At 35.8% G+C, this 24030-nt stretch overlaps 1 protein-coding gene across 2 annotated transcripts in view; it reads right to left on the reverse strand.

The window, feature by feature from the left end:
- NAV3 (neuron navigator 3) overlaps positions 1-24030 on the reverse strand; it is a 371530-nt gene that overhangs the window by 139246 nt on the left and 208254 nt on the right. For both annotated transcript variants that reach the window (XM_063074984.1, XM_063074983.1), the window contains exons 10-12: positions 23812-23920; positions 22742-23125; positions 13428-13547 (exon numbers count right to left, since the gene is read on the reverse strand). In XM_063074984.1, the coding sequence (XP_062931054.1) occupies positions 13428-13547; positions 22742-23125; positions 23812-23920 (613 nt within the window). The remainder of the gene's footprint in view (positions 1-13427; positions 13548-22741; positions 23126-23811; positions 23921-24030) is intronic.

The raw sequence follows: 24030 nt of genomic DNA on the forward strand, positions 1-24030 counted from the left end.
GGCAAGCCTAGGAGGAGATACATTAAAGTAATGTCCTCGTGTTCCCATGGACCCACAGCAACTGAAAAGCAACTGTCTTTGGGATTGGAGGATTATGGATTATTTTTTGATTCTTCTTTACACTTTTGTACTTTATGTGAATTTTTCTCAGTAACCACAGAAAAGTTATATAATATCAAAAAACCATTTAATTCAGAAAATAAGCACCCATTTATAATGAAAATACTTTCATTTAAAACTTATCTGAAAAAAGCATATGGAAGTTCTGTTAACGCTTTAAAAAATCCAGCTTATTGCAAATAAACTATTTCCAACACAAATTAAGCCAAGCAAGAAGAAATATATAAATGGAGCACATATGCCTTCAATAAATAAGTCCGTGCACCCACTCTCTGAAGCTAGAGTGAGAAAGATGCAGAATTTATTAACTGCCAGCCAGAAGCCTTCTATTTAATGATCTTAAGTTGAATGTCTCACTCCATTAGTTAGCCTATTAAAGAAAGAATTCATCCCTAGCTCTCGAAGGGGAAAAAAAAAGTGTTTCATGTATAGATGTAACTTCTTAAATCAAACAATTAAATTAGATAACATAATCTGTCCTGTTTTATTGCTCTTCATGAAAAAAAAAATCATGTGATATAAAAGGCCCAAATTGCTTTTTCCATCATATAAGTACTCTTTTAGTATTTTCTGTATGTAAGCCAAACATATTTCTTCCCTTTTCATTTTTCTGTTATTTCCTTGAGCCTGTTAGAAATAGATATTTCAACAAATATAATATTACAAGATAATGACTGATTTATATATAAAAGAACAAACCATTACTAAATCGCTTTACTGATATTAACAAGCTAGCCAGCCTTTTAGAAGCTCTAACACATGTGAATAGATTTTTCTGTGATTTGTGTTTTTAGCCCTATTGACAATCTACAGTAGAAATAACATATGATTACATACAGAATTAACATATCAACCTTTTTGAAGGTGAATTTTTTTTTAAAGTTCACATTCTATAGATTAGACATGTTTAGACAAAAAGGAAAAAATTACATGATTTACAAAATCAGAAAATGTCATCTAGGCATGATAAAAAAACCTTTATCTAAGTTAATAATTTTGTGAATAATAATAAAAGCCTAGGAACTGAATTCAAATCCTGCCTTTATCATTTATAAACAATTGTCTGTAGTCAAGTTACTTGAACTAAGAACTATTTGCCCCACTTATGGCAGTAATAAAACCCACCCACTTCATAGGGCTGTTGCAAGGAAAAAGTAAAATAAAGCTACACATACTAGGTCCTTAATACTGATGGCTACTATAGTTATTTTTATTATAACAACCTTGACTCTCCTCATCCTACTCCTTTTCCTCCTACTCTTCCTCATCATTATTACATCTTCAGAAGATTCATTATTAAATTATATTGGCACACAGGTATTGATATTCAATTCTGTACCCCACAGATATGTACAATCAACTATGGTCCAATAAAAAATAAATAAATAGGTCTGAGATGTGAGAGCATTCAGAGGCTGTTCTATGGCGTCCATCTGCATTTAAGTGTTAGGAGTTTGAAAGCGGTAGAGTAAAGAAAGCTGAAAAGGGCCAAAAAGAGGCAAAGAAAAGGAAATGAATAGGTCCCTGGATCTTAGAAATGAAAGTCCAATTGAAAGTGCTGCGATTTGAGGGCTTATGCCTAAAGTAGGAACAACATATCTGAAGAGTTATAAATTAAGGGCATAGAGGACTTTCAGCCAAGATGGCAGAATAGATAGTCCCCAGCATTACTCTCTCCCACAAATCAACCAATTTACAACTATAAACAAGGAACGGCAGCCAAGCTGGGGCCACTAGAGTTCAGGGGAAAAGGAGGAGGGACCTATGGAGTGCATAAAGATGGGAGAAGCCATGATGAAAGAAAGAAAAAAACTGCTCTGACTATTTTGAGCCCCAGCTGCATCCAGCCTGGAGCTGCTGAGCACACAGAGCAGGAACCAGCAAAAGCTGCAGCTGTGCCCTCTGGATGAAGTCGCTTGTAGGCGGCAGGGGAGAAAAGGGCCTTGGTGGCCCCAGGCCAGAAAGACCACACTAATAGGGTTCCCAAGGACCCACATAGGAGCAAAGAGCCACAATAACTGAAAAAAAAGAGCCACTCAAAGGTCAGTGAGTCATCGCAAAGGATGGGTGCATAGCCTGTCCCATGGGAAGTGTTTGCAGCATGGGTGGTGGGGGAGACGGGCTCACCGGGAGAACACTGGGGCACAGCAAGGACAGCTGATCTGCACAACAGTCAGTGAAAGACCACTCAGAGGAGACTGCTCAGAAATATAGAATTGCATGGGGTGAAGTCTGATGAAAAGACTCAGGCCCATACCAGAGTTTCTACACAACCCAGGTGAACCGGATCTCGACAACCCAGGTGCACTGGATCTTTCAAGAACCAGAAATACCTATAAAGTCAACCATTAAAACCTGAGCTGCACAAAAAGCTTTCCCTAGGGAATCAGCAGCAAAGCAGCATTTAGCTAAACCACACAGCTCAAGTACTGGTCCCCACAGGAAGTTCTCCCATTTCATAAGCAAGCAAAGAACAACAAATTAGTTCCAGTGCAGAGTTTAAATGGTGGGAGCAGCAAATAATCCAACACAGAACTGAAAGAACAAAGTACCCACAACCAGAGACAAAGTTTTATATGAAGTAGTAAAGGTCCCATTTCACCAAAGAACACCTATAACACCTAGAAGGACCGGAACTCCCCTGGGCTACCAAGCCAGAAAGGGGCAGGGTCAGGGACCTCGGCAATGCCCCCTGACACCCACAACCAATCCCGAGGGTGGGGGACGAGGGCCTTGTCCAGGCCCCCTGGCAACAACTGAGCTGCTGCAGGAAGTGCCCCAGGCCTCCTTAGCCAGGGCAGTGGGAACCTTGGGCCTCGGCCATGCCCCCCTGACACCCACAGCCAGCCCAGCTGTGACCACTGAGCCACCGCAGAAAGCACCCTGGGCTCTCCCGACCCTGGGTGGTGGGGGATGGAGGGACTCAGCCATGCCCCCTCGACATGTGCAACCAGTTCAGTGATGACCACCAAGCTGCAGCAAGAAGGGCCTCGGGTTCCGAGCTGGGATGTGGGGGGGGCAAGGGCTTTTGCCACACACCCCTGACATCTGCACGCAGGCCTGCAATGGCCAAGCCACCACTGGAGGCCTCCCAGTCTCCCCTGTGGGAATGAGGGAGGTGCCACAGGCCTCAATCCTGTGCCTCCTCCTTCCTCCTTCCATCCATTTCCTTCCCTTTCCCTTTCCCCTCTTCCCCTTCCCTCCCAACTGCTCCACAACAACATCCTAGAATGTAAAATATAATATTAATAAAATGACATTTTTTTCAAAAGAAAATAATAAATAAGTAAATAAATAAATAAATAAAAATTAAAAATATTGAGTCTTCTTAGTTAAGAACTAGTATACATCCCACTCTATTTATTTAGGTCTTCTTTCATGTCTTTAAATAAAATTTTATAATTTTCTCCATAAAAACAAACATAAATAAATATATCATATTAGAAGCAGGCAAGGTAAAAATGCTGCATATATAAGAATTCTGGGACTATCTCTTCTTTGGGGGGATTAATTCTAAAATGGTAAAGTTATGTTTTGGTCTGGGTTTAACCTCAAGGCCAGTCTTATAAAGAGATGGTAGCATTTACAGTCACCTGCATGTATGTTTGAAAGATAGTGAAAGGTATCCCAATCAAAAATATCCATAATTGGACTAGTTGCATTGTTAAAGTATTCTTTAAATTTCAATGGCATTTGAGATTTTAACCATCCCCATCCCAATGCACTTCTAACATAAGACTCTTGAGTAAAAGGTCCCCAGGATTGAGCACAGTGCTTGGCAGAAAGGAGGTCCTCAGTAGATGTGAATAAGATGAATTAATTCTATAAGGGTGCTATCTAAAAATATTGGAAGTGTACAAGTTTATTCACAAAAGAGTCAGCTAGTTCTTAGAACTGGAGAAAAGTCCGGTACCAGTTCATAAGCTGCAATAGTGAGCCGAGTAGGAAAGGGAAGTAGAGAAGGCATCAAATAAGTTTCTCTACTTCCCTAATGTTTTGCATCAGTGTCTCTCTACTTAGGGTAAAAAAATGTGGGCATAAAAGGCAGGACATTTGATTATGAAGTGAAGTAATTATATTTACCTTACCTATTTCTATCTCAGCCTAATCTTTTTGTGTTTGCTTTTAATTACTATAGAAAGCCAGTAAGCTAATGAAGGAAATGCTTAAGATATGGGAATGTACTGACTCTGTGATCATGCTAGAACAAATCAACAGAGAATAGACTGAATTATTGGAGTGTATGCAGACTAATGACAAGCATTATGAATCTGACCACTGACATATTCTCTTGGTGGCTTAGGAGAAATCTCTGTTGCCTTCACTCTTCCTGTTTGGAAAAAGGCATGGAAAAAGAAAAGGCCTCCCACCCTTATAAATGATCCCGCACATGACTTTGTGAGAATTTGTCATGATTCCCTTTGTAATGGCAATACTATTTTCTGTACATTACTAACAATTGTAGATTTGGAGATTCAGTGTGACTATATCTTTGGACCTAGGCTTCTCTTAACCCATAGTTACAATGACTAATAACCTAAGTAGTATGTAAAATCATGACAATCCTTAATGCCTTTTGTAAACCCTTTCGTCAACTGTGATGTTAGCAGCTGGATTGTAATTTCACAAACCCAACTAATTTGCCAGGTATTACAATACAAAATTAATAATTTCTATGATGTATTATGCCAGTACATTTTCAAAAAGTCATAATTACACATACAAAAATCAGTAAAGAGGACAAATAGTTATATTAGTTTGTAATTTAAACTAGTAATCACTATATTTAGGTATACAGTTTAGACAACAATGTGATAAACGATTTAAAATGGACCTGGAAAGGGTATCTTTGTTACTACAATCTGTGGAATTTTGTCCATATTCAATAAAAATCTTGATATATGGAGCTTTGTCTTCCTCTCCTCTAAGACTCATTCTGTCATTATATTGACTTAAGGGCCACCTGGAAGAATCATGTCTGTAAACAAACAAATTTTGACTTCTGTGGTCATTCTACTTTAGTAACTCAGGTTATAGGTTACAATTTGCCCAATCACCCAGGAAATCTCTACCTCCCAAATGTTACACTTCATATCATTTTATTTTATTTTTTGGCAAAAATCTACGAGGCGACCTCTTTCATTCTCTTCCTTTTATTAGACATGAACTTCTCCAAATGTTTGCAGAAGTTTTTATCTCATAGCCTAATAGAATCCTCTGCTTCACCACCATCTCAATTCAGCTGAAGTCCAATTGTCAATCACTTAAATTATACTCTAAATAGCATATCCCATTATATTTAACTAGTCAATTCCCAATTATGATCAATCTAATCATCTACTTTTTCTAATCCTACACCCAATCTATTGAGTAAGGCTTTAGAAAGTGCATACTGATTGGATCTGCTGTAAATTTATGGTCTTAAATTTTAACTACATGGTCAGGTTATTTAAAGAATTCTTAGCAGAAAAACTTAATGAATTAGACATAATTAAAATTAAAAATTTTGTGCTTCATAAGATATTAAAAATGTTAAGCTACACCCTGGTATCATGTATCTAATAAAATATTTTTATACAAAATATGTTTTCAGTAAATTTACAATGCAGTAATTAGAAGACAACTTAATTACAACTGCGTGAAACATTTGAATAGACATTTTACCAAAGAGACTATATATATTCAAAAATACTGACGATCACAGGTGTCAGTGAGAACAAGGAGAAACTGGATTCTCAAACATTTTTGGTGGGAATGAGATAGTATAGCAATTTGGAAAACAGACTATTTTATAAAAAGTTAAATACAAATTTATCATAAAACCCCAAAATTCAATTCTTAGGTATTTACTGAGAGACAAAATATATGTTCTTATAAAGATTTATACATGAATGTTTATAGCAGCATTACTCATAATAGCTAAAATAGTGGAAATAATTCTATTGTCCATCAACTGATGAATAAACAAAATGTGGTATACTCAGCAATAAAAATGAACAAACTACTGGGATATATTACAACATTTATGACTCTCAGAAACATTTTGCTAAGTGAAAGAATCCATAGGCAAAAGAATATATACTGAATGAATCCATTCATATAAAATATCCAAAAAAGGCAAATCCATAGAGACAGAAAACTGATTAAGTGGTTGCCTGGGTCTGGTGGATGGAGCAGGGTTGACTGCAAAGGAGCATGAGGATCTTTTGGGGGTGATGGAATATTGTAAAGCTGGATTTGGGAGATAGTTGCACAACTCTGTAAATTTAGTAAACATCATTGAATTGTACACTTAAAACATATAAATTTTTTGTTATGTAAATTACACCTCAATAGTCTTTCAACACCTCTCTGCAAAGCTTCTGTCTTAGACACTTTTGTCAATTTCAGCAGTTATTTTAAATTTTCATAATTTCGTCACTATCCTATTCTGCACATATGTTCCTCACTCTTGTCAACAATTAGCCTCTATTTTAGAGAGACAGTAGAATTTATAAACTCCAGGTATTTTTCTTACACCTCCAAACTAATGTTGATGGCCCCCTTTTCAGTGTCAGAGGAAGAACTATCCTTCCTGTCAGCTAATTTCATTCTGCTTGAGACCTTAGTCCTTGTATTAGCTGGTGTGGGCTGCTATAACAAAATACCATAGACTGGGTGGTTTATAAACAAGAGAAATTTATTTCTCATAATTGGGAAGTCCAAGATCAAGGTGCTGGCAGATTTGGTGTTGGGTGGGGGCCTGCTTCCTTGTTCATAAACAACTGTCTTTTTGCTGTAACCTCACGTGGCAGGAAGGGCTAGAGAGCTCTCTGGGGTCTCTTTTTAAAGGACATTAATCCCATTCATGAGGGTTTTGCTGCTGTGACCTAATCACGTGCCACAGGCTCTACTTTCAAACACCATCACAATGAGGTTAGGTTTCAACATATAAATTTGGGGAGCGAGGAGTGGGGAGCACAAACTTTCAACCTAGAGCAGTTCTATAATCTTTTTCTAGATTCTTCTAATGTTTTACTTAAGACATCATGTATTTTATCTAGGAATTCACTCTTTATTCCAGCTCAAATTCCTCCATCCCCAAGACAAAATGGAGCAAATTAGCAATAATGGAGTCTTGACCCTGTCCCTTGTGTTGACTTTTATCTGACCTCTCTCCTTACCTTTAAAGCAACTTTCCTGAAAGTCACTTCTCCCTTCCTTGTTTCCACCTCCCATTTTCTCCTCACATTTTTAGAACTTGGCATGCTCCTTCACTCTCATTGAAACTAACTTTGATAAGGTCACTAGTAAGAAACTAGTTGCCAAACTTCACTTACACTTTGAATTTGACATTGTTGCCCATTCCCTTTTTCTCTGTTTCAAAAATATCAGTTAACCCTAGTTGTTCCTTGATCTTTGTGTTAGAGCTGATTTCTTTGTCTGTCCAATGGCTGCTCTTCCTTTATTCACTCTTTAAATGTCAAGGGTTCACTCTCAGGGCTTGTTCTCTCACTCTACATCAGAGATACAATTGTATTCTTAGCCTGCACAGGGTTGATTCACACCCAGTACGGCCCACCAGGTCCCTTGTCTCTTGTAATCATTGCCCACACTCCCAGTGCGCTTCAGAATCCCATGATCAATGGCTGCTTACACCAAACCCTTCTATGCCTCTAAGTTCTCATTTCCCAAAGTCCTTCTGATTTCTCCCAGGCGATCTGTCAAAAAGTCTTACAGTTTCTTTAAGGTCCTGTTTAAATCATACAGCTTTTTAAACTAAGGACCGTGCATCCTTATTGTTTTGTTTTATTTTTACGTAATGTGCTGTTATGATGGCAGGCACTTAGGAGGTAATTATATACTTATTAAACAAATATTTGTTAAAGTTAGTATAGAAACCAGTATAAGGACAGTAACAGGAATTAGTAAAGGTCACAACAAACACTTCAGATCCTTCTCAAAAATTTTACATTTTAAATATAGCACAAAACATTTGTATAAGTGTATGTGAATTAGGATCAGCTTTATTATAAGCGCATAAAACCCACATACTTTAACTGTCATTTGTGAATTTATTTCAGAAGTTTCTGGAGAGTCTACAACATGTCTACAAGGATTTTACCTGTTCTGTAATCTTTTCTTAGACATGTTAATAAGGAAATGGGGTTAGTGTCGGACTGATATGGAAAGTAAAAGAACTACAATATTTTTAAGCAATAAAATAGTTAAAATACACTACAAGTGGCTGCTGAAAGCCCTCTTTTTTTCTTTGGGGCAATTTGCAATCTGCTGGTACAAAGAATTTTAGCTGTTCTCTGTTGCCCACCTACATTTTAACCAGAAGTTAACCAAAGGGGAACCTTCAGCCTTCACTAAAACACCACAAACAATTCAAAGGCCTTGCTATTCTAGTTATGTGCCTCTTTGTCATTATGTAAGTGTATTTTCATTTATACAGCCTTTAGAAACAATATATAAGATGTATGAAAAAGTGATAAAAATGGTTGATTTCTTTTTCTTTTTTGCTTTTAAGTCTTCTCATCAGTGAACTATCACAAGCTTTATCATTAACCAATTTGCTAAAACGAATCAATTACTAACACATTTTACATTATTTAAAAGAATTTTGACAAAGATAGTTCACAGACCACAAGGATAGGAGGTTAAAGACCTGAATCCTTGTACCAATAGCTACTTAATCTTGAGTAAATCACTCATATCTCTGAATTTTCATTATTATATCCACTAAATGAGGGCATTAGGGTAAGTTAGCATTTCTTACAGGGATAAGTTAACTATCACTGAAGAGAAAAAAGTGAAGGAATCAATGATGCAAAAAGCTTAAGGAGCACTGAATTAAAGTTAAGCAGGTTTTATTTTGAACTGCAAGACTTCTCAGTATATATGATAAGTGAATGTACAATATGACTCTCCAAGAAGAAATATGATATTCAGTATTTCTCAAATGTATCTAACCTCAGAAAACTGATTTTTAACTTAGAATATCTAATATCTCATGGAGCAAGAAACACTAGAAAAGAAACATCTGTATGAGATTTGAAATGTCTTTAAACAGCATGATAAATTATTTGATGTGTTTGTTTTTTTGAACTAACATGTCTAGATTATATTAGTTGATATGCTTATTTCAGCAATCTACCTGACAGATATTTGTTGAGTTTCTAGTGTGCTAAGCATTGGAGATACCGTATAAGGATGAGTTAGACATTATTCTACATTCAAATGTCTCATAGTCTATGAGTGAAACAGACATGCAAACCTAACTATTGATGTCACTGCATAACAGAAAAATGAATATGTTGCAGAAGCACAAAAAAAGTATTTATTTTTCTAAAAATTTTATTTATTTTTTCTGATTATACATATTTATGGGGTACAGAATTGATATGTGATGTGACTATGTGATGATCAAATCAATATTAGTATGTTCATCACTAAAAATTACAACTAGTTTGTGTCCCTTACCCAATTATTCTCTAATCCTTTCCCCCTTCCCCTTTTCCACCACTAGTAACTATAGGTCTATTCTCTCCATTTCAAAGTTCAACATTTTATTGTGGTCTGTCTTCCTGCCTTCCTTCCTTCCTTCCTTCCTTTCTTTTCTCCCACTTATAAACTGGCACAGCCATTATGGAAAACAGTATGGAGATTTCTCAACTATAGATAGATCTACCATACAGTCCAGCAGTCCCACTTACAGGTCTATGCCCAAAGGAATGGAAACCATCATGTCGAAGGGACACCTGCACTCCCATGTTCATCACAGCTCTATTTACAATAGCTGAGACATGGAACCAACCTAAATGTCCATCAATAGATGACTAGATAAGGAAAATGTGGTATATATACACCATAAAATACTACTCTGCCATAAAAAGAATGAAATTCTGCCATTTGCAGCAACATGGATGAGCTTGGAGAACACTATGTTAAGTGAAATAAGCCAGGCACAGAAAGAAATACTACCTTCCCTGACTCAAAAATGTATGTTTTGAACATGATTAGAAGAGGATGCTATGAAAAATTTTTGATGCTATGAAAAATTTTTTGGCTTTTCAAATGCTATCTGTTTTGTTGTTGATCTGTTTTTTAGTAAAATAAAATTTTCCCAATTAGCATTTTCTGCAGTTGTCTTTTACTATTTCAGGATTAAAAGGTTAAAGCTGTGAAAGTTTTCAAAATCAAAATGGAGTCACTTGGGTTAAAAAACACCCTGACCGATAGAGCCAGGGATGGCCATGAAGTGGGGAGTTCTCATGTATGTAAGCCCAATAGCAAGAACTATCACAAAAGACTGCAAAACCACAACCTTGCACAAAGGCCTTCAAAACCTTACACAAAAAATACTTCGGCAAGGACATCTACCCAGCAACTGCCTGTCCAACATTGTACTGGTGTCATCCTTGTTATTTCTTGATCCTTATAGCTGAGAATAATTATCCCCAAACAATTATGTAATCCTTCATCATTTTCCCTTCAAACCCTTTGTCTTTACCTATCTGAATACACACATAGTTTACTATGGCACACGTATTCCTATTGCAATGCCCTATTCCTGAATACATATCATTTTCTTTTAGAGAATCTCTCTTTGTTCTTTAGGTTGACAAAGCAAATCAGCAGAGAATAAGTTTTTCTACAATCTCAATTACAGTAATTTCCTTTTTCTTGAATAAAATGAACAGAGATATTGTTGCCTTATAGCTGTTCTTGCCCATCCTACTTGGAATGAATATCAGAACTAAGAAAATTTTATAAAACCACGACCTATATAAGGAAGTATTTTAAATTAAAAGAAAGACTTACATAAATACAATATTTAATACCACACATTTTAAAAGATATACATCTTGAGTTACTTCTTAAATGTAAGATTTTAAAAGACCTTCAGTCTTATCTATAATAAAAGAGAAATTCCTTTCTTTGCTAACAGGAACATTTGCACTATGAACTTATTGATGGTTAATTTATATAAGTGACTAAAGTGGCTTTACTGCTCCCTAAATACATAATTATTTCAAAATCTTTTTATGTGATCCTCAAAAGATGAATCTACAAAATTGAGACAATTTATTTCAGGTGCAACAAGTCATTATTTGATCTAATTTAAAGATTAGTGCCATTGGTGTATTTTAACATTTTGGTATTCTCTTTTCCTTGGCAGAAAACAGCTAATAAGATAAATAAGAATTTCAAAATGTCAATTTTTTTATGTTTAAATGTTTATGCTAAGTGTTTATGTTTTCATAGACCTGGCATCTATTTGGTCATTTTAAGATAGTGGCCCTTGAACTTCAACGTACACAAGAATCACTTGGTAGGTTAGCTAAAGCTCAGATTGCTGGGCCCCACCCCAAAGATTCTGATTCAATGTCTTAGACAGAGCTGAGGACACACATTTCTAACAAGTTTCCAAGTGATGCTGATGCTGCTGGTCCGGGTACTGCACTTTAAGAGCTACTGTTTTCACAGGGCCCAATTTATTGGACATATATCTGGGTCTACATACTATTCTGAGGTTCCTCAGCCAAATTCCAATCTGGAGCCTCAAAGGGGGAAGGAGAGATGGTTATCCTAGTTGTCTCTAAACTAAAGTCACCTTTGTTAATTCCAAGGTTCTGCCATCACAACATCATTTTGCAAAGACCAGCAGATTTTGCCTCCTTTAATGTTTTTCACTGTCAGCTAAAAATACACAGGTCATTCGTTTCAAAATGTGGACGATACTTTGGATTTCTTCCCTTCTGATCACTGTCTCCTCTATTTCCACATAAGCCATTCCTTCTTTTCCATAATACAGTATACTTGTAGTACCTTGGCTCTTTCCTGGCCTCACTTGCCTCTCTGCCCGATTAGACCCTATCACTACCCTAGATAAATAAAGAGCCTATCTTTATTCATATGTTCATCCACTCTACAAGCATTCTCAACATGTAAAGAATATGACAAAAATTCTGCACTCATGAGCTAGCATTATAAACATATAAATAAATAAGTACTATATGTTCAGGAAGTGATATGTGAAGTGAAGAAAATAATATAAGGTAATGGGTAAAAAAATAATAATTGGGAAGAAGTATATCCGAGCTACTCAGAAACACTTCTCTGAACAGATGACATTAAGCTGAGACCAAAATGATATGGTGAAGGCAATCACGCAACGAACATAGAACAGGGCATTCAGGCAGAAAAAGCATCAATTAAAACCTCTGAGATGGAAATGAGCTTGGACTGTTCAAAGGTCAGAAAGCAGCCCAGCAGGATTGAAGTTAATGAAGGAGTTGGGGAGAGAAAATGGTTGAAGAGGAGTTCAGATTTTGGAGGAGGAAGAGCAAAATTTATCCTCAGCCACTTGTGCCTACATGCTACACAGACACACGGTACACAAACTAGGAGAGTAGGATACAGACAGGGTCAGAGCTGAGTCTGTTGTAGCCAATGTGAGTTCAGACATCAACAGCATATGAGAGAGGAGAAACTGAAGATTAGTATCAGGATTCACTGATTAGCTTTTGGGATTGGCTGTATAGAAATGCACAATGAATTGTATGCATTCAGAATGTGGATATGTTAAGTCTTAACTTTTTGCCCTCCTCATAAATGCTGAATTAAAACAAAACAAAACAAAACAAAAAAACTACTCTAGGTATGAATAGTTCTGGAAATGGGCAATCCCTTCTACCTCAGTAAAGTCAAAATTTTTAGTTAAGAGGGAGCAAAATCAGGTCAGGAATATACCTTATAACATTATTTTACAAAGGCAATGTTCTCAAACAGTAATGATTCTGATGAGATCAACAGAACAATTTCCAGCAAAACAATAACTAGTATATGAAACACACACACACCTCTTTAAGCAATTTGAAACAATGGAGAAACAGAAATTAGCTTAAGGCAAGAGCAGTTGTATGTTTTTAACAACATTCTCAAGAAAAACATCAAGCTTATTGTACCCGATGATTTGAAATATGTTTTAATCTTTATATCATTAGCCTCCAGGTAAATCTGGATTGAAAATAATTTAATACCCAGGGTTCCTTTCTAATAAGGAAAATAACTCTGTCTATAATTTTGCTTTTACAGCTATTAAAATTTACCACTACATAACTTGAAATTTTGAAAATATTCTCACCAGAAATACAATTTTTCACTAAAATGGTCCTGCAAATGAATCCACATTAGTTTTTAAAATATTTCAAAATAATTATTAACAAGTCCTTCGGTTTATACTGTAAAAGTCTTATGATCTTAGTTTTGAAATTGCTCTGTACACTCCTCACCATCATATATGCTGATGGAATTACCTGTCTGCATCCACTGTCACATCATGAACCCCTCTCTGGATGACATCCCTGGATGTTGCTGTGTCTGGTATTCTGTTCAGACTTCTAGTATACAGGTTGAGTCCTCCATCGGTCATGTACCTGAAAAGAAATATCTGATTAATCAACAGAAAATCAAATAAACTTATCTGTATAATTTAATTTAACAAACTGTTCACAATTTTTAATAATTACTCCACCATACTCTATTATATATATTTTTCTGTATACACATCCTACTTATCAGGAAGAATTAAAATATCTTCTCAAGTTTATTAGGAATTCAATATTTCTTACTGTAGCAAGTAACTAGCTGCTATGGTTTGAGTGTGTCACCCAAAAGTTCATGTGTTGGAACTTAAATTCCTCAATGCAATATGGGGCCTAGTGGGAGGTATTTGAGTCATGGAGCCTTCACCTGCACAAACTGCTTAATGCAGTTTTCCTGGGACTGGATTAGTTTTCTCGGGAATGATTCACTTCACACTAGAACAGGTTGTTATAAAGCAAGGCTGCCTCTTGTGTTCTCTTTTGCCCTCAATTCCCTTTGTGCTTCTCTGCCATGTTATGATGCAGCATGAGGCCCTCACCAGAATCTGAGCACATGTCAGCACCATATTTCTTGGACTTCCCAGACTCTAGAATCATGAGCCAAATAAACCTCATTTCTTTATAAATGACCCAGTCTCAGGTACTTTGTTACAGCAATGCAAAACAGAATAAGACATTAGCCTATTCTAAAATCGATTTTTCTCTTTTATTATCAATATTTTGAACAGCTATTATTATCTATATTTTGTATTATAGATAATACAGCTCTTGGCAAAATAAGCAAAATAATTTCACTTTGTAAATACCATTTTTGGAGAGTTGAAGGTCATAAGATTATGGAATGTTACTAAACTTAATTAATTTATTGATTACTAAACTAGATTAATTTATTTGATAAGTAAAAATTATACCACAATTGGTCACTGTCATAAAATAAATGTTTAATATGTTGCCAGGACCTGTCCTATATAGCTTACATGTAATAACACTGTTACCCTCATTTTAGAAATGAAGAAAGTTAGCCTTAAAATGTTAAGTACTTGTATATGGTCACTTAACCAGCCACAGCAGAGCTGAAAACTAAATCTAGAAAGTTGGCTCTAGAATTTTAAATCTAGAAAGAAACCATAATCTTAACAGCAATGTAATGCTGTCTGAGCTGAAGAGCCACAGATAATGAAAACAGTTGATGATAATGAAAACAGCCACAGTTGATGATAATGAAAACCCAGTAGCTATGGGTATCTATCTTCCACCAGATACAAAGAGCCACAGAGAGAGTTGGTCAACAAAGTAAACAACAGATGCACAAAAAGAAACAGAGGCACGTGGCTATGTGGTTTCAGCTTAACAACATGTCTTTGGGTTTTAGGAGCTATTCCTATTTCTGCCATGTTGTAGGAAGAAAATATCATAGCAGATCTCAGCAAATTTGTCCATAACAGTGATGGATATGAACAAGTGTTAAGATGGAAGATCACTTCTATTAGAAACAAAAAATAATATTTTAATTATGCAATACTTAAGGTTAACTGCTTCAAAAACTAATTTTCAAATGGAAAGAAAACCATATATTTGAAATCTCAATAAACTTTTTTAAAAACTATCTTTTTAGGAAGCATTTAAAGGATATTAATTTTTCACTTTTCTTTGGCTCTTCAATTTAGGTTTACAACAGGTAATAAATAGACCAAAAATATCTTGTGTGTATAATTCTCCGTTTATACACACTTTATTATTTGAATTTTGGTAAGGCACTTGCATAACAGAACCATGAGTACATTATTTGAAAATTATATACAGGCATCATATGAGTAAGACAAATTCCTGATTTAAAATTTTTCTTGGTAATTATTCCTTCTTTTTACTCTTTCTGTAAGACTTAAAAATTTAAAAGAACATGAGCTTCATAATCTCTCTAGAAAAGTTATGCTACAATCTGAGAGCTATAAATGTTAGGGGATCATTTTGAAATAATAATGTAAAAAGTTTTTAAAAATTTCCTAATAATGTTCTAACTAAGCTTCAAAACTATCAGCCAAGATGAGTTTAAGGAGAGGTAATAATCACAGGAGAATTGTTTAAAACAAAAAGTTTTAAAGAAAACTTATAGAAGTTATTGACAAAAAATAAAATCTCTCAAACTATGAGGGTTTCAGGAAAATTTTAGCCATGTTCAAATTCTATAAGCTATAAAATTATTCAAATAAAAGTTCAATAGGAAAAACAAAGCATTCCTAATTCTCTCTTCCACTGCCATCTTTTTTCTTCTTTCAGTGTAGACAAACTTCACATACTTATGGTATGTTTCCTTTAGGTGTCTGCCTTTCAAATTAATATACTCAGGCCATGTCACTCCACCTGCTCTACAATGAGACATTAAACTGCTTTCTATGCATAGATACCTGAATTTCCCATATCCGCCTGGATTTCCCATATCCATCAATGTTGCTGTAAATATAGCATAAAACTGATCATATAATATCTTTGCTACTAATGCTCTTGCTCCTTTTGTATATGCTAATAGTTACATGAAAATACACCATCTATTGAGTCATCAGTGTAGATATGACTCTTCCTTCTCCACTTTCCACCTCCAACTATTTTAAGATGAAATCTGTTTAAGTCTGTGAATCTGCATCACAATGCTCTAATTACTTCTGGAATTCAGTGAAAGAGGGGGAAATAGCAAAAACCTTTTGTTTTTTATATTGTTCAATCCTCTTTTCTCAGTTATCTTAATGATACAGAATTCTATCATCATAGCAACTCCTTGCTTTTAAAAAAAAACTTTAGAGTGAAATATATTAATTCAAAAGCGTGTATAAAGTATAGAAGTACATATTAAACAATAATAAAAAAAATCAACTTTTATGTACCCATTACCTGCCTTCAAAAATAGAACATTTCTAGTGTCCTCAGTGTCCCAATAGACTCCTCCAATCACATCCTTAATACTCCCTTTGGGAAGTGTCCATTGTCCTGCATTTAGTGTTAATCCTACTTTTCCTTTTCTTTATGGTTTTATCACATCGGTATATATCTCTAAAGATATGTTCTTTAGCACTGAATGATTTTAAGCTTTATATAAATTGAATCACAATATATATATTCCTTTCTGACTTTCTTCTTTCACTCAAAATAACATTTTTGCAAATCGCCTTTCTTGTGTATCATTGTTACTCGTTTTACAGCTGTAGAGCTCCCTTTTACAAATGTACTATAGTTTATTAATTCATTTGACTATCATGAGCTGTTTTTGGTGTTTCTGTTGTTACAGACAATTTTGCCATAAACATTTCCTTCTGCTCACAAGATAAGAGTTTATCTAACATCTATATCTGGGTGGGGCATCACTGGGTCATAAGAGATACAAACACATATTCAATTTTATTAGACAATGCCAAAAAGTTTTTAAAATTGTTTCAGAACTTAAACTCCTACATGCCTATGGATGAGAATTCTCATTATTTGAGAACTTTGCCAATATTTGGTATTTTTTATGAACTGATGGATGTAAAATGACACCTGATTTTGGTTCTAGTTTACAAGTTCCTCTTTACCAAGCAGGTTGGTCATATTTTTACTTTGTTATAGGTCACATACATTTTGTCTATGAAAAATCTGTTAATACTTTTTGCTAATTTTCTGTTAGATTCTATGTTTTTTTGTTTGTTCTTTCCTCACTAATAATAATTCTTTATGAATTACATGAACTGCATATATTTGTGGCTTATACAGGGCTTGATACTGTTTTGTTTTGTTTTGTTTTTATGAGATATAATTCTTGTGACTAAAAAGAAGCTCAATTTTAATAGCTTTCTAACTTCACATAGCAACAGCTTGTTATTTTCGTGCAGTTTGAAATATACGGCAGCTTGCTTTTTGAGACCATCCCCTACTTTTATCAACACTTTGTCCACCTTCACCTTTATTGCCACATCCTGTTCAATTTGATTCTACTCCCAGAATTTTTTCCTCTCTGCGGGGCGCTGTCCTGGAAGGAAGCTGTGGCTGGGTAATTGAAAGAGTTCATAGGGCCTAGAATGCTTCATTCCCTTCAGACATGACCATAGGCCCTTATATTCACTAGCAAGTCAAGTGGTCCAAACCACTCCCACCTTCAGCCAATGTGTATCATCAGATTGGCCTTGTGTCTTCTAACCAATATCTGTTGGTTATTTGGGGGTTCTCCTATTCTCAATGTTAACAGATGTCCCATTTCTTCCCTCTACTTCTTCTTATATATAAATGCTGATGTGATGCTGGTCCTTTGGCTCTTGACTGTTTGTTCCCAGTTATTTATATTTGGGATTTGAAACAGTATCTTGTAGTCATTCATCATCCTTTTTGTAAATACTGGTCATATTGTTTAGCTTTGCTATCAATTGCTTTGTCTATTTTACCTGTAGATTTGGGAAGATTCAAAACCTATGCTTCCACCATATCTACCATCTTCCTAGAATTCTATGTTTTTATGTTCAATATCTCATATCAGCTGCTGTATGTCACAATTAGCTAATTTTTAATTACATGCACACACAGGGAATCTAATGTGATCCCTCCCTCCCCAAAGAAACTCCAGTTCAGCATCTTCATTTAGAGGAGCACAGATAACATTAACAAATGCCCCCCCAGATCAAATGTACTAGCTAAGAAAACTATGCTAATAATAATAACTGCTGTGAACCATTTTTATGATTGTTTGAAAGAAAACAAAAACAAAAACAAGATCCTAGGAGAGCTGTACGTGTAGACGTGTACACAATCTCATAGACTCAGTCTGTCATGATGATTAAGAATGCAGACTGGAGCCAGACTGCTCAGGTTCAAGTACAGTGCTGCAAATTGCTAGCTATGTGGGCTCAGGCAAGTCACTTAAACTGTCTATGCCTTAATTGGGGATAATAATGATACGCTTACTTCTTTTTTTTTTTTTTTTGTAATGCAAAATTTATTTAACTCACATCATATTCTCATTTTTTCTTTCTTTTTAAAAATGTATTTATTTTTTTAAATTTTAATTTATCAGTATACAAGGTAGTTGATTTTCATGTCCCTTTACCAATTCCTCCTTTCCTTACTTCTTATGGTTATGGTAGGATATCAATGAGTTAATAGATGTAAATTGCATAAAACATTGTTTAGCACATAGTTAATACTATATAAATGTCATCTAGTATTACCAGGTATTTTTTTCTAGAATCTAGTATCTAGAAATTAGAAAAAGCATTAAGATTGGGAATCTGAAGTTCACAAGGTAGATTCTTTTAACTCAGCTCAGGCAACGCTGATCTTTCCATTGTTATACGTACATCAACCATCATAAAGTTTACTAAAAGAGAATTGAGAGAAGATCAAGACAGAAGCAGGATTAAAGCATATCCCTCTCGTTTTGATTTTAAATGTTATTCTTTAGAATTCTTAGATTATTTTGTGTTTGTGTCATGTAACTTAAAGTGGAATTTTAGGTTTTATATTTTTGACCTAACTATTTATCACTGTGACATCTGAAGACAAGTTTAATTTCCACCCAATTAAAATATGTAACTTTTCTCCCAATTTTCTAGAGTATTCCTTTTTTGCTTCATAAGCAAAGACTTTTTCAAAGAGACTTATCATAAGAGGCCTTTCTCTGACTAATTCCTAATTACTGACAGATTCACATTCCCAAGTGTTTAAAGTAATCTCAAAAAGAGAAGAAAGAGATAAACCTTTGCTTGCTTCAAGAAATTTTGAATTCTCAGAATGCTGATGAAATAATTTTCTTAGTTCTCTCTAGAGTACATCAAAAAAATGAAACTTCATTCCCATTTACATTGACCTCATGACATTCCTTGTGGTTTGTAGAGGATTCATAAAGCAAATGTATTTCACAGAGCCTGGTTTTCCAAAGCCTTGCAGTTTCAAATAGTGATCTTGCAGTGGACAGGAAATTTTCCTCAGGCTATAAAATCTCTGGTGTAAGATAAAGATTGGTGGCACAGCAAGGTTGCTGGCTCGAGGACAGACAAGTTACTGATTGATATTTAAAGATACTGAGAAATTGCCATAAGAAGGAATGTTTGCTAAGATCAAGCTTTTGTTGATAGGCTCACTTAATTGCCTTAATGGAATATCATCTAACTTGTTTCACTGAAAGTTACAAGCCTATATTGTTAAACTATAACCCCACCTACATCTCTTCCTGTAACGTCCTGGTCTGAAGAATAAATTCAGGAAGAGAACCCCAATTCGGGGTTAATTTCCCAAGGAAGGGATGCCTCTAGCTTGAGGGTTCTGAGGAAGCTAACCACTTCAGGGCTTCTCGCTGCTGAGAAGAGATGGGCTTTGAGTAATCCTTTGTGGCTCTGTCACCCAGAGGAAGTGGGATGACAAATCCACGGGGGTCAAAGCAACAGTGGTTACATGAGAAAAAAATCCTAATTAAAATCTTTATTCATGACTAAGTCTATTGAGCCTTTTGTCCCTTTAATCAGTAAGATATACTTTAAAAAACTGTGAAAAGAAAGTTAACTTCATGATTCAATTTTTTCATGAGTCGTAGCACAGACACGTCTAAGCCCTTTTTTCTTACTTAATGAAAACATCATCAAATGAAACTTTTTCTGGAATATCTCCAGCCCTCTCACCTTTACACATTGTAATTCTGTGCTGAGATACTGGGATGTCTCCTACTGATGCCAACAATGGCACACCCCATATACTGATGAGCAATGCACAAGTTCAGCACCTCCTGCATGTCATAATATCCCTCAATCAGTCTCAAACACAGACCAGCTACATCACCTGCTGACCAGGTCTAGTCATCTTCCACACGGGGAAGAGAACTGAGTCAAGCTTTAAATTTCAGTGTCCCGTACTCCACCATGGGAAAGAGAAACTGTATAAGGCCATGCAGGTAAACATCACCAGAGGAAGTTTTCATAGAAGATTTGGGATATTGTTACTTAGTCAACATAAAACATGTAGACCACTAATGCATATTTTAATGGTCTCATTTGTGATACCATCCAAAACTTCCTTTGAAAGACTGATGGAGAACAAAATGGAGGTGACCAGGAGTCTGAATCAGGTTTCAAATGAGCCTTCAAACAAGTAGGAAGGATGAAAGATATTAACAGCATTTTTTTTCTCATTAGTGAATCCAGCAGAGACCAGCTCGCTCTCATCAAACAAATTTCCTTTTCCTCCTGGGCACACCGGTGAACCATAGTTCCTAGGCTCTCTCACAGATAGATGTGGCCATGCAGCTGCTTTGGACAAAGGAATGTGGGTAGAAGTCTTATGCTCAATTCCCAGGCCTGGTGCACACAAAGTATTCTCACACCATGATTATTGCTCTCTTTTGACATTTTCCTGTTGAATGTCAATGCCCAGAGTGACGTTGGAAACCTGGCTGGACCTGGCTGGATAAGTCATCCACCTTGCCCTCTAGATGACTACATGGAGAATATACCCCAACTAAAGATCAGAAATAACGGTGAGGGTTTTGAGATTTTGAGATTTTTCTGCTATAGAAATTAGTGTTAACTAATACAGTTAGTGTTCTGAAAAACACAAAATATTCCAGAGTATACTTATGCCTGAAATTTCCATTAGCATATGCAGAACTCAGTTGTTACAAACATTGCATTTAAACCAACTACTTATCCAAGAATAGTGTATGTGCTAGTGTGTATGCCATTCCCTTCTAGGCTACATTAAATACATACAAAAATGATCCCAATAACTAGTAACTACAAATTCGTATGATTATTAATTATAATACGTTTAATGATGATGACGATAATGATAAATTTATTGAGTACTTATATTGTGCCAACTCTTGTGCTTAGTAAAATTTTGTGGATGATTTCTTTCATTCCTAAATTCATAAAGATGCTGCAGATTTATCATTATTCCAGATGACAAAAAAATTATTGGATAAGTTAAACATCCAAGGAGTCTACAGACTGCAAATGGTACAAAGGGATTTAAATTGGGCACTCAGATTCCTGTGGCAGCTAAACTACAATCTATCCTAATTAATGATCATTTGTCTCCCTAATTTTAAACTGTTAGAAATTCAGGTAGTGTTTATACCAGGAATGGACTGGTGGATATTAGAGCAGACCTATAAATTTGATCAAAAGCTATTTTGTACTTTTTTGGGTCTTGTCACCATTTAAACATAAGCTTTTCATGAATGAAGTCAGGAAAGGTTACTTAAATAGAAGAATGATTTCCTGCTCTGGTCCTCTCGGATGCAAAAGGAAGAAGGGAGTTCAAAACCCAGACTGACAGGAAAATTATAGATCAAATTAATCAGGAAGATTTCCCACACATTACAGAGCCTGGGTTTTGAAGTCAGAAATCTCTGAGTTCTAATGCAAATCTAGCCTGTCTCTAGTGTTTTACAGTTGAGGCCAAAGAGGTTCGGTTTCCTTATCTGTGAAAGGAAACTGTATAAATATACCCATCTCAAAAGAGTTATTGGCGGTGGGAAGGTTAAATGAAAATAATATCTTTAAAGCACTTAACAAGGGTATAGTGTGTAATAGGAGGTGCTCAAAATGACAATCACAATTATTAATAGAAATAGTTTTAATAAAATATGCTATTGCCTCCATTGGGGCTCATCCTAAGATTTAACCAAATATTCCAAATTGCAAAATTACTCCAAGAGTCTTATAATTACAGCATTTTTTGGAATATATTAGGCAACAGAAGAATAACGGGTTAAAAATTTTAAAAACGTGATTCCATCAACAGAGAATAAATAGATTAAAACTTTCAACTCTAAAATGATTTCCCTCTCAAGTTAAATAGGAGGTGCATATTGAAGAATGCTAGAAAATATTTGTTCCTCAAAGCAGTTATGGGCAGCCTCTGACAAGCCAAAAAAGAAAATATCAAGCAGCTCAGCAAAACTCCTCCTGTCTCCTACCCACGTCCTCCACTATAAAATCTGTTACTCCAGAAGCATGTGAAAATAGCTCTGAAAAACACAAGCCACATGTGTTTGTCTAAACTAACAACAGAAAAATATAATGGCCTATAATGAAAAGAATTTATAGAAATCTTAGAAATTTTACTTTCCGTGAATGAGCAGAGGCGAGGCCCTGGGACACTCTGAATAACCTCAGACTTCTCATATTCTAATGGCTTTGTGAGTGAACCTACATACTCTTTTTTACAGCTAATGCATCCTGATAGACCACCTCCCTCTCCACACAATGCTGGTAAAGTCCAGGGCCACTTACCCACTGTTGACATCATCAGTCCTGAGACTCTTCCCAAGGATATCACCATCACTCATATATCCACCAACATCAACTTCAGTAGACATGTCCAGGTCACTGCTGGCTTTCTCACTCATGTCAATTTGTGACATATTTCCCAGCCGAGAGACAGCAGCTCGACGGAGAGGCGTTGTATACATGAACCTCGAGGGGTCTGTGTGGATGAATCGACTGGTACCGCTGCGAGGATAGCCAGCACCCAGGGAGGGAGCATCTCCTGCCTGGAGTCGAGGACACGCCTGGCCCAACCTCCAGGTCATGGGAGTGGGTCGACTTGTCAAGTTGGGTATGGTCCTTCCGTTCACTTCTGTCGTCACAGTGCTATCAAACGTCGTCTCCAGAGTGCTGTCAAATCAAATGGAAAAATAACTATACTCTCGTTCATGGGGGGCTATACACCAAGAATGCCTGAAGACAGAAAAGACTAGAGCTGAGTGTCATTTCTTAAAAGCGTGTCATCTTCATGACAGCCAAATTATGTGCTCATTTTGAGATTCTAATCACCCCTGCAGATGTCAAAATGTGGAGAGGGGCATTCACTTGCCATTGTTTTTTGTTTGTTTTCAAAAGAAAGACCATCATTACATTTGGAATAAAATATGTTTTCACATTCTCAACAGACCTTTACCTTAATCCACTGTCACTTTTCCAAACATTTCTGGAAGTTAACTCTAATTATGTTCAAATGTTTTCCTATCATCCCTCCCCAGATGCATTTCAACTGTAACTTCTGCCACTGTTTTCCAAAGCAGGCTTGAAAATTCACCTAGTACTGACAGTGGTAATTGCAGCAACTAATTCAGTGAGTGGGAAATTATACTGAAGACGAGAAATAGGAGAAAAAAGTCTCTGCGTATGTGCTGAGAATTTCCATTTTAAGGGTAATCACCAATTGATTGTCATATAAAATTTTGGTGAGAAAATAGTTAAGGGATAACTGAAATCACTTCTCTATTAGAATATAAGAAGTTAAGCGCTTGATTGTAATTTTTTTCTTTATTAGCCCAAAGATATGCAGAGCTGAGAAGAACCTGTGGCTTATCTGAGTCCCACGAAGACTGGACATGGTCTCTTCTAAATTCTGCCTCAAATCTGCTATGTTTTTAACTGTTCTCATTCTTCTTGTTTCAGGGTCTTCACCTAAAAAAGTATCATAAAAATAAACCTGTTATTCATGCCATTTACTGTTCTCAGGATAACTGTACACAAGATAAGTAATATAACCTCCTCATCTTGAAAGCAAAAAGATA

The sequence above is a fragment of the Cynocephalus volans genome, chromosome 12, assembly GCF_027409185.1.
Source record: "Cynocephalus volans isolate mCynVol1 chromosome 12, mCynVol1.pri, whole genome shotgun sequence".
NCBI lineage: Eukaryota > Metazoa > Chordata > Mammalia > Dermoptera > Cynocephalidae > Cynocephalus > Cynocephalus volans.